Genomic DNA, 13,284 nt, shown 5'->3' on the forward strand with positions numbered 1-13,284 from the left:
CCACTCACCTGATTCTTTCTTACACAGGCTTGCCACAACCTCCGGTGCTCCTTTCAGATACGCATCCATGCGTCTCTCTCCAATCTGACGAACGACCACGCTCATTCTTTGCAGGGCGGAGGAGAAGGAGAACTGCCGCACAATACCGATCATATAGGACGCCTGCACGAGAAACGACAGAAAGCATGTACACACCCATATTCGTTCATAATGAAATTCATAAATTCATAAAATAATGGCCGTTGTACATACCGAGAGCTCATAGAGTTCTGACAGTTCCTGAAAGGAAACCACAAGAGATCAGAACAATGTTTTAAATACACTGATATTTTTAAACAAATTCTTTAATTATAATAAGCAGAGAAATGCTCACCAAACATGTGTGTATATATATATATTTTTTTTTTTTTATCAGCAAGGACGCAATAAATTGATCAAACGTGTCAGAGCTAGTGCCCTATGAAATCAGTTTAATTTTTTTTCTAAATTCCGTTTTTACCGTTTTAATTTTTCTGGATTCCATTTTAATGGTTTAATTCAATTTAAATAATCAAAAAGAATGTCTAATTAATTTAATTCTTAAAAACAACAAAAACTTTTTTTTGTTCATTTCTATTAATACATTTTTTTCCTAAAATATTTTTCTCCAAAAATATTCTGGGTTAAAATTCTTTAAATTTTTCTGGCAATCAAATGAAGAGCTTTTCTGTTAAATTTAAAACATGAAAGAACAATCGTGATGGATTCTATTCTACAATATTAATTGTAATAATACAAACACTAATAATAATAAATGATTATTAACTATATTTTTTTGAGACATAGCTAAACAACAGTAATATATATATTTCTGTCACAATTTCTTGACATTAAACCAAACTTTTATTTTGACGGGTTACCGTGAAGACCTTTGAGTTTCTTGTGACACTGAAGACTTGAGTAATGACAGCCAAAAATTCAGCTTTGCCATCACAGGAATAAATGAGATTTTTAAATGCTCACCATGTCCTGTTCAGGTGATATGACTGGTGGCGGCAGAAGCTGATTTGGCGGTTTTACATAAGTGAGTTCAATGCGGTCGTGTTGAGCCGTCTCCTCCTCGGTGGCTTCCACCAAGATCTGAAGACCATAGATAGACAGAGTGACACCCAAAAAGATTAAACACAAGTACAACTTGTTTCAAAACTTGAATGAGCATAGAACAATCTGTTCTCCTGTCACAGCAGACACTGACCCAGCCCGTGGCCTCGAACATCTTGAGGTCGAGTGGATCTCCAGAGAGCTGGCCCTCAATCTTAGTGAGGGAGTGACAGGTGGCCATGCAGGAGACAAACTTGGTTGTTACTAAACTCTTATCATCAGCTTTTTCTTCTGAATGGTGGAATCTAGGGAAGTTTAGGGAAGAATTCTTTTGGTCAAAAAAAGACAATTAAAGGTTCCTCCATGTTCATTTAAAAAACAAATGAGAATGTTCTGGTTTATCTAGTTTATCTTACCTGCCATCTTCTGTTCGTTGAATTCCCCACATGTCCAGACCATCTTCTGTGAGGGTGCCTGTCTGAAATTATACAGAGTAATACAATATTTTAAATGTCTAAAAAGCAAGCCTTAATTGTTTTGTAAAAAAAATGTATTATTATTGTATTGATATTATTAATGTTGATATTATTGATATCAATAGCACTAATACATAAATAATAGTTTAAATGGTAACACTTTACAATTTTTAACATTAGTTAATCTGCACAGCGAACAAACATGAACAATGAACAGCTGTTTTTATAAACTAACGTTAACAAAGATTAATAAATACTGTAACAAATGCATTGCTCAATGTAAGTTAGTAATTAATCAAATAATGTTAACAAATGAGACCTTATTGCAAATTGCAATTACCCGTAGTAGTAGTAATAATAATATAAAGAGTAAGAGTTTATTAAACAACTATTTTTGTTATTAATAGTAAACTTTAATGAAATTATTAAATAAATATTAAATAAGATAACTATTAAGTATAAGAATAATCATTTATAAAATAAATAATTAAACTGAGTATTTTTACTCATTATGTCCACAAATTACTTTAATGAGCTTATTGTTTCTTCCTTAAATGAATACATGATATTAGCTACCTGCATTTGTATTATCTTAGAACTGTACATTTTTTAAATATGGACATAACTTTGACAGTCACCTCTGATAACAGATCACTCTGTAATATAGAAACATGCAGTTTCTGTAAAGCTGCTTTGAAACGGTATGTATTGTAAAAACGTAATTATTATTTTACTTTTAAATTTAGTTTATTATTAGGCACTGAAGTGCCAAAATGTCACCCTAATTTACTTGAATTAACCCTAGTTTTACAAAAATAACCAGATTAAATGGTAATGAGTGTGTTAAAGAAGAGTTGTTTTTAAAAATCAGCCAGAATATCTGACTTATTTAATTTTCGACTATTTAAGGTTTCACCAAACACAAAAAGGTTTCCCACATTTACCTTGTCAAAGCACACCAGGTTCAGCTGCCCACAGATGTTAATTCTTTGAGGGCTGATGGAGAATATCCCCACTTTCTTGAGACGCCGCTGAGCATAGACGATGCCCGCTGTCATGGCTGCCGGCAGCGCAGGCGGCACCGTGATGGTAATAATGTCCAGAGACTTGACTATGATCTCCTTTACTGGTTCCTGCACAGTACACATCAATCAAATTTTTCTAGCATTTACATTATGCTCAAAGCTGCATCCTATTTACACAAATTCTGTTATATATCCTACAACTAAGAGGGACTGACATCACAACAACATGATGCTGCTCTTTTTAAGACAGTAAAGTTGGATAAAAACCTGATTTATGATTTTCATGACTAAAGAATAGACAAAGACGATGCTGGCAACAGCCACCAGGCACAGCAGGAACAGGTAAGCGTCCCGGTACAGTTTGAAGTCTGTGGGTTTGGGGTACAGGATAGACCGGATGAGCTGCCCTTTAGCAGTGCTGAAACCTAGAAGAGAAAAAGAAACTGCATTTTAAGCATCGGATAGGCAGCACAATTATGCTGTCTACTAAGGTACCAAATGCAAGGCAGCGTCAGGTATATCCCACGATACATTGCAGTAATTCTGGCTTCTAACCTGTCCGCACTACCACAGCTTTAACCATTTCTCCCGTGTAGTAGCGGGTCTGTATGACGTTCGTGCCGCAGAAGAGCGTATGTCTCTTGTGTTCCTCCGTGCCGTAGATCATGTCACCATCCCCACCCTTCTTGTCCTGCTGAGGGTTCGGAAGATCCGTCTTGGTGACCGGAACACTCTCACCTGAGAGAGGAGAACATGGAAATAAACATACTTCGGTTACACTTTATTTTAAGGCGTCATTGTTCCAGTGTTATTATATATTTAAGTCCTGAGTAATATTAATTACCATGTACTTACTATAGGGTTAGGATTAGGTTTGGTTTAGGGTTAGTTGCATGTAATTATGCATAATTTACTGTTATTACTATGGTAAGTACATGTAACAATGACACTAAAATAGTTTTACCCATACTTTATTTTACTCACATAATAAACAGTATGATCAATTAAGAAATAACTGTTACAAATGATAATATTAGCCATTAATAATAAACAGAAGATAAAATTAGATCTGTAACACTATTCAAAGTTAATGATTTTTATCATCACATAAAATCCAAACACATTTCAGAAAAGACAACTAAAGTAAATACACTTTTATCACAATAACAGTATTATTATTTTAATTCAAACATTTATTCAAATTTTAATAAACTTCAATAAGGTTAGATTTGTTAACATTAGATACCCATTTTAGTTAAAATGAACTAACAATTAAAGATACTCTAGAGCATTAATTCATCTTAGTTAATGTCATTTCAACAATTACGAGCACATTTTAAAATCAAAAGATGTATCTGTTAATATTATTTTATGGATCTTAGCCATCATGAACTAACAATGAACAGTTGTAAATGTATTAACTTACAATAACAGAATAATAAATACAATTAATGTATTACTCATTGTTAATTAATGCATTAACTAAAGTTATCTAATGGAAACTTATTGTAAAGTGTTACCTTATAATTTATATACAGATGTTTAATAGCATCTTTAATGTAAACTTCAGTAGCAAATTTGGTTTATAGTTAGTTTATATACATAAAATTTAAGCTATATTGCCCCTCTCTAGTGGGCTCGGTTGTTATGACATCACAGTTGGATGCAGCCAATCACCTGTGAGCATGCTCTCATTAACAATGCAGGTTCCACAGATGAGCACGGCGTCACAGGGCATGATGATCCCGTTGCTGGGGATGACGATGACATCACCAGGGACCAAGTCTGTGGACAGGGCTTCCTCCGTTTCTGTACAGCAAAAACAGAAGCCATAGAGAGGGAGGGAGGGAGGGTGGGGAAGAGCGGGCAGTGAAATAAAACCAGTCTGTCTCAGCAGATCACTTATTACCCATGCTTCCTTGCACAGTGCTGAGTCATCGTGACTTTGGCCACTACATCAGACTCCCTGAAGCAGGTAACCCAGGTCTGCAGCAGTGTACATCATTACAAATATACTGAAAAAGCATTTTCTTCACTCTGAGCCGTACCGTTTTCGCCCCTGTAGACCGTAACTCGAACAGTACTGTGTGTTGCCACCATGTCGTGTAGCATTACATATTGCTGTAAAACAAAAGAAAATGTTCCTGTGAAGAACAAATAAACATTTGTGTGTGCAGGCAGCACAGTAAATCTAATAGGCACACATTAACTGTTAGCATATCTCAGTTACACAATCAGAAAATTAGCATCAACTCTAACCTTGGATACGCCCTATGACTAACAGCTAAGCTTGATATCTCTAAAATCCAACTTCATACTCATATATTAGAGTAATTAAATTGTTATATTAAATGTTACATTACAATAAATGTATATATATTTAATATGCATGATTCGTCAGTGCTTGTTACTCTACAAAAACAAATCTTAAAATGTAAAAGCTTTGTAAAATAAAATGACAAATTTTAATTTGTTTGTTTATTGGGGATTTTTTGTCTTTAATGAAAATAAAAAATGAAATATTTAAATTAGTATTAGTTTATTTACTTTTTTTTAGGGGCATTCCAGTGTTTTTGTTTTTTTAAATAGTATTTAAATGTTTAATAATATTACATTTAAAATAGTATAGAATACAACATTTATTGTATGTATAGAGTACAATAATTATGTTGCATATTATACAAAATTATAGACTATTACAGGCCAAAACATTTTTTTTTTATTCAGGCATTTTCGGCTATAATAAAATAACATTATAATACAATTATATATATGTGTGTGTGTGTGTGTGTGTGTGTGTGTGTGTGTGTGTGTGTGTGTGTGTGTGTGTGTGTGTGTGTGTGTGTGTATATATATATATATATATATATATATATATATATATATATATATATATACATACATACATACATACATTTTTTTTATATATATATAAAAAACAGTGCGTAAATATTTTATATAAAAAATTATATAAATATTTTATTTATTTATAAATATATACAAAATAATTATTTTGTAATAGAATAGCATAGAATTCTAATGATCAATTTGTTTTTTTTTAGTTAATGGCCAAAACCTGAAAATAATTACCGACTTAGTCAGTCTCACAATGATCCCAAAATTTTAAATCAAATTCTGCCGTGTCACTCACTCCCTATTCCGTTCCACTATATCATTACGGAAATAAAATATTTATATTTAAATGCTGCTGCAAACCGTTTTACAAGCCTGCTTACCTTTTTAATAGTGTAGAGAGAGGTAGCTATTGATATGACAGACATGAGGACTATGGCCATTGCGTAGTAATAATATTCATCGGTACACCACAGGATAACACTGAAGAGCTGGAAGATGTAGAAAGGATTGAGGACCTGAAAAAGAGATGGAGAATTTTCAGTTCACTTATTTCCCATGAAGACATATTCTCAACAGCAGAGTCAGCAGTGCTGTGTCATGCCGTTCTCCGGCCTGGGTCAGTTTCACATGTCACTCGTACCTCCTTAATTAGCAGCTTGAAAAGAGAAGGCACTTTCACGTCTATTTCATTTAGTCCGAAAAAAAATCTCCTAAAATAGAGAAGAAAAGGACTAAGTGAGATTTGTACAGTCAGTGCAATCCAGTTCAGGACTCAATAATTAGGGTGGCCTCACCACAAAACATTTCATTATTAGTGACATCTTTTTATGTGTGGAAATATATTTGAAAATATTTTAGAAATATTGGTAACACTTTACAATAATCTCAGAATTTAAGATCAAAAGTACCTATTAACATTAGTTAATGCACTGCAAACTAACATGAATTTAAACATTTTTATTAACAAACATTAACAAAGGTTAATAAATGCTGTAATAAAATATGTTAACACTTTATTTTACAGTGTCCATGTTAAATGTAATAACAGTACATTATGCATAAAGCAACTAACCTGAAACCAAACCCAACTCCTAACCCTAAAGTACATAATTAATTAATATTACTCAGTACTTAATTTCATTATTACAATGTAACAAGGACACCTTAAAATAAAGTGTAACCAATATATTGATCATTATTAGTTCATGTATTATTAGTTGCATTAACTAATGTTAACAAATGAGACCTTATTGTAAAGTTTTACCAAAATATTATACAAAATAATGGATCTTTAAACACTGTTGCTAGAAAATAATGGCATATTGTGATTTGTTTATAATGTTTCCATCCATCTAAAATGATGCTCCCAAGTCCATCCCAATTACTTTGGTAATTTCGACAAAACCTCATCTATGTTGGCCAACTTAACATTGGTGACCTTGACAGGACAACCTTTTTGCTGAGCCTTTACCTCCAAAAATGTCAAATTCAGCCAAAGGTTTCACCTGTACTCCTGCTGGTTTTTGTTGAGCCCGACACTGTGCTTTGAGTGAACGGATGAGCAGGTCATGCTCAGATCCTCCAGGCCTCTGCAGAACAGAGGAGACAATAGTTTTAACAACAGTATCAGGGACTCACAGAGTAACATTTTCAATAATCTTAAAGGGATAGTTCGCACAAAATTGAGAATTCTGTCAATTACTCAGCCTCATGTCATTCCGTCTTTTGTTCGTCCTCAGATCACAAATTAAGATATTTTTAATGAAATCTAAGAGATTTCCCTCCCTCCATTGAAAGTCTATTCACCAAAAAGCTCATAAAGAGATTGTAAAAGTAATCCATATGAATTGAGCAGTTTAGTCCAAGTCTTCTGAAGAGACTTCATTTTATATGATGAACAGATTTAATTTAGGCTTTTATTCACATATGAACATTGATCAGCGCCAGCGGAAATAAACAGAAGCTCAACCGTACTTGCTTGCAGGAACAAACCTCATTGGTTCTTATGGAAGCTTAAACCTGCTGCGTGACACGAGAATGAACCTCATTGGTTCTCGCAAGTCAAGCGAATGTGCTTGAGCTTCTGTGACCAGATTTGAATCCTGTAAACATTGTTTGCTGATCGATGTTGGAAAAGCGATCCTTAACACTCGATCCTTATGGATTTCTATTACGATCTCTTTATAAACGTATTGAGCATCTGAATAGACTTTCATTTAACAATTTTTATTGAATTTCTATTAAACCATGTAGCATTTTCTACAGCACATGTTGGACCAAATGTATACAAACATATTATGACTATACAGATATTAATCAGTATGTAAGATACCCCCCCCCCCCACCGGCATCTGAATAGACTTTCAATAGAAGGAGAGAAATCTCCCAGATTTAATTAAAAATATCAATTTGTGTTTCAGATGATGAATTAAAGTCTTATGGGTTTGGAACAATTTGGGTGAGTAAATGATGACAGAATTTTCATTTTTGGCTGAGCTACCCATTAAAGATTCAGGAGCTATAATCAGACATGCTTCCTTACTTCAATACTTCAAAGTTGTGAATAGTGTCGCTCCAAAAGTACTTAGTGCTGTGGAGGGTAAAATAACGTATCTGTAATACAAAAAGAAAAGACACTTATTCAGTCACCAATGAAGCTTAACTATATCGTTTAGTTTGTAAAAACCAGAATTTGTGGAATTGCAGAATTTGTGTAGGAAGGATAAGACAGATTTTATTTGTGCATATAATACCTGCACATGCTGGTCCCCCTGATTCCTGGTGTTTTTTTCAGGGGCGGAGTCAGAGGGGTTGTGGGCGTGGTCATTGGCCTGAGGGGAGGCGGTCTGAGAGGCCAGGTTGTCGTAAGGGTTCTTCCCAGGGGCCAAAATTATCCGAACCCTCGCTCGAAACCAGCGCTTAAACTCATCCTATGGACAAAACAAACAGATTATACCCAAACACACATGGCATTTTCTATTACAAATAGGCAACAACTAAAACAAACTGTAATCTTAATGAACATAAAAAAAAACTTCTCAAAGCCTAAGAATAAAAAAAGGAATGTGGCATTACATTAAAGAAATCCAAGGTCATTTTAGTAAAAAAATGGGTGAATGTTTCACTTTAATAAGTGATGTAGTTTTTTTCTTTTTCGACGCACTAGAATTATGAATATTTAGCTGACTCAGAGTTAAGTATTATCTACCACTGAAGAACATGACGTCTGAAGCATTCCGTAATTCAGAATTATGTTGAAGACTATCAAGTTGAAGTATTTGAAATATTTAGTGTTCATACACTCCTCTGCCTAAAGGCACGTGCACAGATAAAGCGGTAACACTTTACAAAAAGGTTTTATCTGTTAACATTAATGCATTAACTAACATGAACTAACAATGAGCAATACATTTGTTACAATATTTATTCATCTTTGTTAGCATTAGCTAAATAAAAATAAAACTGTTAATTGTTTGTTCATGTTAGTTTAAGGTACATTAATGTTAAACAATACAACTTTTGATTTTAATAATGTATTAGTAAATGTTGAAACATCAACTAAGATTAATAAGTCAATAAATGTCTCTAGGTTTAATATTCATAATTATTTATTGTTTATTTCTTTAAGGGCATTCCTGTCTTATTAATAAAATAATATTGTAATATTTAATAACATTTATAGTATGTATTATAATAAATATTTTAGATAAATGCAATCTAGAATCTCTAAGAATTTCCAGATACAATTCAGATTCAAAACGATAATGTATATGTAAGGTTTTGTAAAGTTTTGTAGAGGTTTAAGACATACAGTGCTTCGTAAGAGGGCGACTTCTGCGTCTCTGACAGCGGTCCGTGTGCAGGTGGCCTTCACACACCATTCAGGCATCCAATAGAGCAGCAGGAAAAGAAAACCGCCTGTACAGAGACCACCTAAACCCACCAGAACCAGCTTCCATCGGCACAGCCGATACCCGCTCAACTCCTGCACAGAAAGATAATCAATGAGCTGTATATAAGAGGGGGAAAAAGCATAAAAAGAAAGAGAAACAAAAATAATACATACCATCTCATCCTCCAAACCCCTGTTGACAATCTTCAGGTCTTCCTTTTCCATCCTGATCTTCAGTCCTGGCTGGATGACTGCTGCGCTCCTGCACACACACACAGAGATCACACGCTAAGTGTGTGCGTAGTGCAGTAAAAATTGTGTGAGGCCCAACAACAGCTGTTATACCATTGGTTTGTATTGACAACCAGCTGACCTGAGATGACACACAATCATGTGCACACGTAAACACAAACTCTCGGAGAAGAACTTCCTGTGAGTCACGATCCTGAGCACTACAGCTGAGAACCATGCTGAGAGTCTGAGAGCAAGACAACAGCTGTCAAACCATCAAACACAAATTAAAAATGTCCCTCTAAACAGAATGAGATTTATAGGCACAGGGTCCAAAATGTAATTTTACCTACAAATGGTAGATGAATTTGCTATTTAGATATTTTAAAGTACTTTCTTTCACCTTAGTTTCACATTAGAACCAACACTGCTCATATTTTTATGTTTGCGCCTTATTTTGAGAATTATGTCACACAATTATAGATTTAAAGCAAATAGTAATAAACATGATTCAGACATTCTCCACAGAGGACTTTTTTTTTTTTTTCAAAGTCATTCCAAGTTGTGATGTTTTCTGCAGACTTTTTACATTTTGACTTTTCAAACGATTTATATTATCAAGGGTTAAAGCAAAAAAAAAAGTTATTGTTATTTTGACTGAAAATATTTCCTCGGCCAAACCTCATTCCACAGCCTGTCACACACCCAGTTTAAGAGCAGTTTCTTCTTGTAATTAGGAGTGTAGTGAGTACATGCTTTACCTTCACAAATGAAATACTCAAAGAACATCTGCATTTAAAGAAAGGTCATTTTGAACTGCGTTTCTATTATTTACACACTTTATGAAATTTCAGTGTTTTCAATCTAATGATTTTACAAGACTTGACTCTTTGTGATGTAGTCATACAAATAATTAACCATTTGCATAACTTTAACACAAGTTTTTATTTCTCAAATAATAAAAGCCAACAGAGCTTTTGCCGAAAAGTGAGCTAATATCACAAACAATACATAATATAAAATCTGTTTTTAACTTAGCCATTATAAATAAATAATACAAATTTTATCTATGTTGATTATATGAAATCAACTATTGTTGATTATTGATTATATGATTATATGAAAAGTGAACAGCATGAGCAGGGCCGTACGCCCTGCCAGGGCACTTCGAAAAATTACCGAGGTCCTGACCTCGGGGACCTCAATGGTGGGTATGGCCCTTGGCACGAGTAAGATAGGATATATATCCGCCTCCATTTCCTGAATATATTGTCTGCTATATTTGCTTCTCATTTATTAAATCTAGGCAATTGGTTGATGAAGTCGATTAAAATTAACAAAACGAAATTTATTTTAAAGAAAGGCTTTATACAAAACAAAACTTAATGAAGTGTTCAAAATCATGTCTGACCCACTCCATATGTCTCCCGAATCCCGATATATTGTAATCCCGAATCCATGTATATATATATTTGCTTGAAATGCTTGAAATGTATGCTTATGTACAATAAGCTTGAAATGTCTAATTTTAAGCAAAAAAATTCAAAACTAATAGAAACTGACTACTCTCTTATGTAATCTGTAGTGTAAATGTAAAATGTGCTTTTCTCTCTATCGGCTTGTTCACTACATTTGGACATTTTTGTGTAATTATATTTAAACTTGTAGAATACTTGATCACATCCCCCTCAGCAGACTGAATACACCTCATATTTCCTTAATTTAAGACCAATTCAAACTGAAATTATGACATTTATTACACTATTTGAGAAATGTACGCATTTTAACAGCCTCAAAATGATGAAAAGTGAATTTAAGACATAAGGACAGGAGAGAACCCTGCAATTGACGGAAATCTGTCGTATACTTGCTGCAATTAACAGAAATCCATTGTAGCGATGGAGAACTTTAATTCCTGGGATATTTACATTAGCAAAGGTCATTTGATGCTTACAAATCAAAATCAAACCACAAAGTAACCACCCAACTGGAACTGGTTCTTACTGGGCGTCCATTTTGGACCTTAGATGCAACACTTTCTATATGTGGAGTGAAGCTGTGGAACAGTTTAAGTTCAGTGCTCAAACAAAAAAAAACATTGAGGATGAAAGAGATTAATGGTTGAATTTCATGTCTGTGCGATTGCAGTTGTCTTGAAGAGTGAGAGGAATGTACAGCGTCCTTGTGCATGTGTGTGTAACCGAAGCTGTTTGCTGAGGAAGGAGTTGGGGATCGGCGAAAAACACTGGTGTCAATCATTCAAGTGGCTTGACACCAGTGTCTTGGCAATTAAAGTTGTCTTGGCAATTAAACAAAGTCTTGGCAATTAAAGTTGGCAATGTCATAAAAGTATTACGTAACCTTGTCCTACCATTTACACTATATATTTATTCACCATTATCTTTTGTATGGGTGAATCCCATAAAGCTTGTCAAGAACATGTCCAAGTATTTCACCCTAAAATTTAAATAAAAAACTAAATTAAGATGCATTGTGGCATTATTTTGAATTAAGAACATGTATCCTCCAAATCCTCCATGTGTCTGTCGGAGTAAAAAAAAAACATGAACACACTGGAGAGCCGCTTTATAGTAGAAACTGAAGTAGCAATTCTAATTGAAAGCGACACTGAGAATATATCAAATAAAATGGTATATAAATAATCATGACTTGCACATTGCTCTGTGTTTGTCATGACACATGGAATACTGTTTCCGTGTCCAAGCTTCTACTCATTTCACACATTTAAGCTAAGATTTAAAAAACTGACTGGCCATCAGAGATTTCAGTATGGAGATAAAGGTTAGGATTTTTCGATAGTATTACATCACAATGTGTGTGTATAGTTAGTAGTACCGTTTGTTGTTTGCTTTTGGCATCTGATAAGAGCATTTGGACCTGGAAGTGGTGTCGTGGGATGTCAGACTTAAACAAATGATCAGATGCTTTCTTATCTGCTGCTTCTTTACCATCAGCACATATTTACATATTCTTCTAAACGCCACTTTCTGCAGCACGGGCGGTGTCGGGATGTTGGCTAATACTATATAGGTATTTCAAAGCTCTTTTTACCCCTAAAGGCTAGAATCTGAGCAGATTTTAAAACGCTAGGCATCATACACTTGATGACTTTGAAAATGGTTTAAGAAAAACAGGGCATCATACACTGAGGATAATACACTCCAAGACTTTTAAAGCCCGGGACACACCAAACTGACGCCAAAGAACTAGCGCTGATGAAAGCCGACTGTGTTGTCGCCTCGCGACGCCTGCGTCGGGGGAAAAAAGCTGCACTTGAACACACCGAGAGAACTACAGCCTACTGTCAGCTAGAATGCGCGTTCTGCGCCTGCGTGTAAATGAGACAACTGTCTATTTCTGAAGATATATTCACCTATATTCATCATTCAAAAAGAGAAATCGACGCGGCAGATACACAAACCATAAACAAAGCAGTGCGTGCTTACCATTTTGAATATCAATCCTGCTAAACACTTTCTTTCTTCAATGCTAAAATTGAAATAATAGCCTTCTATCTGTACCGTATTGACTTCTTTGCTCGCTGTTTTGCTATTATTCTTGTGCACTGACTTGTTCACTAAGCTGAACAGCCAATCAGAGTACTCTTTTTCACAGACGGCCCGACGCCGATTCAACGACCAATTTCAGCCGACTGTGCGGAACACACTGAGAAAACTTAGTTGGCCGACGCACAAAAACTGCC

At 34.6% G+C, this 13,284-nt stretch overlaps 1 protein-coding gene across 4 annotated transcripts in view; it reads right to left on the reverse strand.

Annotated features, from left to right (window-relative positions):
- The window catches only part of atp13a3 (ATPase 13A3), a 52,098-nt gene that overhangs the window by 17,945 nt on the left and 20,869 nt on the right, over nucleotides 1–13,284 (reverse strand). For all 4 annotated transcript variants that reach the window (XM_081357834.1, XM_081357831.1, XM_081357832.1 and 1 more), the window contains 17 exons: nucleotides 9,504–9,591; nucleotides 9,249–9,422; nucleotides 8,191–8,367; nucleotides 7,980–8,050; nucleotides 6,943–7,026; nucleotides 6,078–6,147; nucleotides 5,818–5,952; nucleotides 4,630–4,702; nucleotides 4,259–4,390; nucleotides 3,137–3,319; nucleotides 2,849–3,006; nucleotides 2,501–2,689; nucleotides 1,497–1,558; nucleotides 1,235–1,385; nucleotides 1,003–1,119; nucleotides 253–279; nucleotides 9–162 (listed from right to left, as the gene is read on the reverse strand). In XM_081357834.1, the coding sequence (XP_081213960.1) occupies nucleotides 9–162; nucleotides 253–279; nucleotides 1,003–1,119; nucleotides 1,235–1,385; nucleotides 1,497–1,558; nucleotides 2,501–2,689; nucleotides 2,849–3,006; nucleotides 3,137–3,319; nucleotides 4,259–4,390; nucleotides 4,630–4,702; nucleotides 5,818–5,952; nucleotides 6,078–6,147; nucleotides 6,943–7,026; nucleotides 7,980–8,050; nucleotides 8,191–8,367; nucleotides 9,249–9,422; nucleotides 9,504–9,554 (2,008 nt within the window). In that variant the 5' untranslated portion in view covers nucleotides 9,555–9,591. The remainder of the gene's footprint in view (nucleotides 1–8; nucleotides 163–252; nucleotides 280–1,002; nucleotides 1,120–1,234; nucleotides 1,386–1,496; nucleotides 1,559–2,500; nucleotides 2,690–2,848; nucleotides 3,007–3,136; nucleotides 3,320–4,258; nucleotides 4,391–4,629; nucleotides 4,703–5,817; nucleotides 5,953–6,077; nucleotides 6,148–6,942; nucleotides 7,027–7,979; nucleotides 8,051–8,190; nucleotides 8,368–9,248; nucleotides 9,423–9,503; nucleotides 9,592–13,284) is intronic.

The sequence above is a fragment of the Scardinius erythrophthalmus genome (assembly GCF_964197995.2).
Source record: "Scardinius erythrophthalmus genome assembly, chromosome: 25".
NCBI lineage: Eukaryota > Metazoa > Chordata > Actinopteri > Cypriniformes > Leuciscidae > Scardinius > Scardinius erythrophthalmus.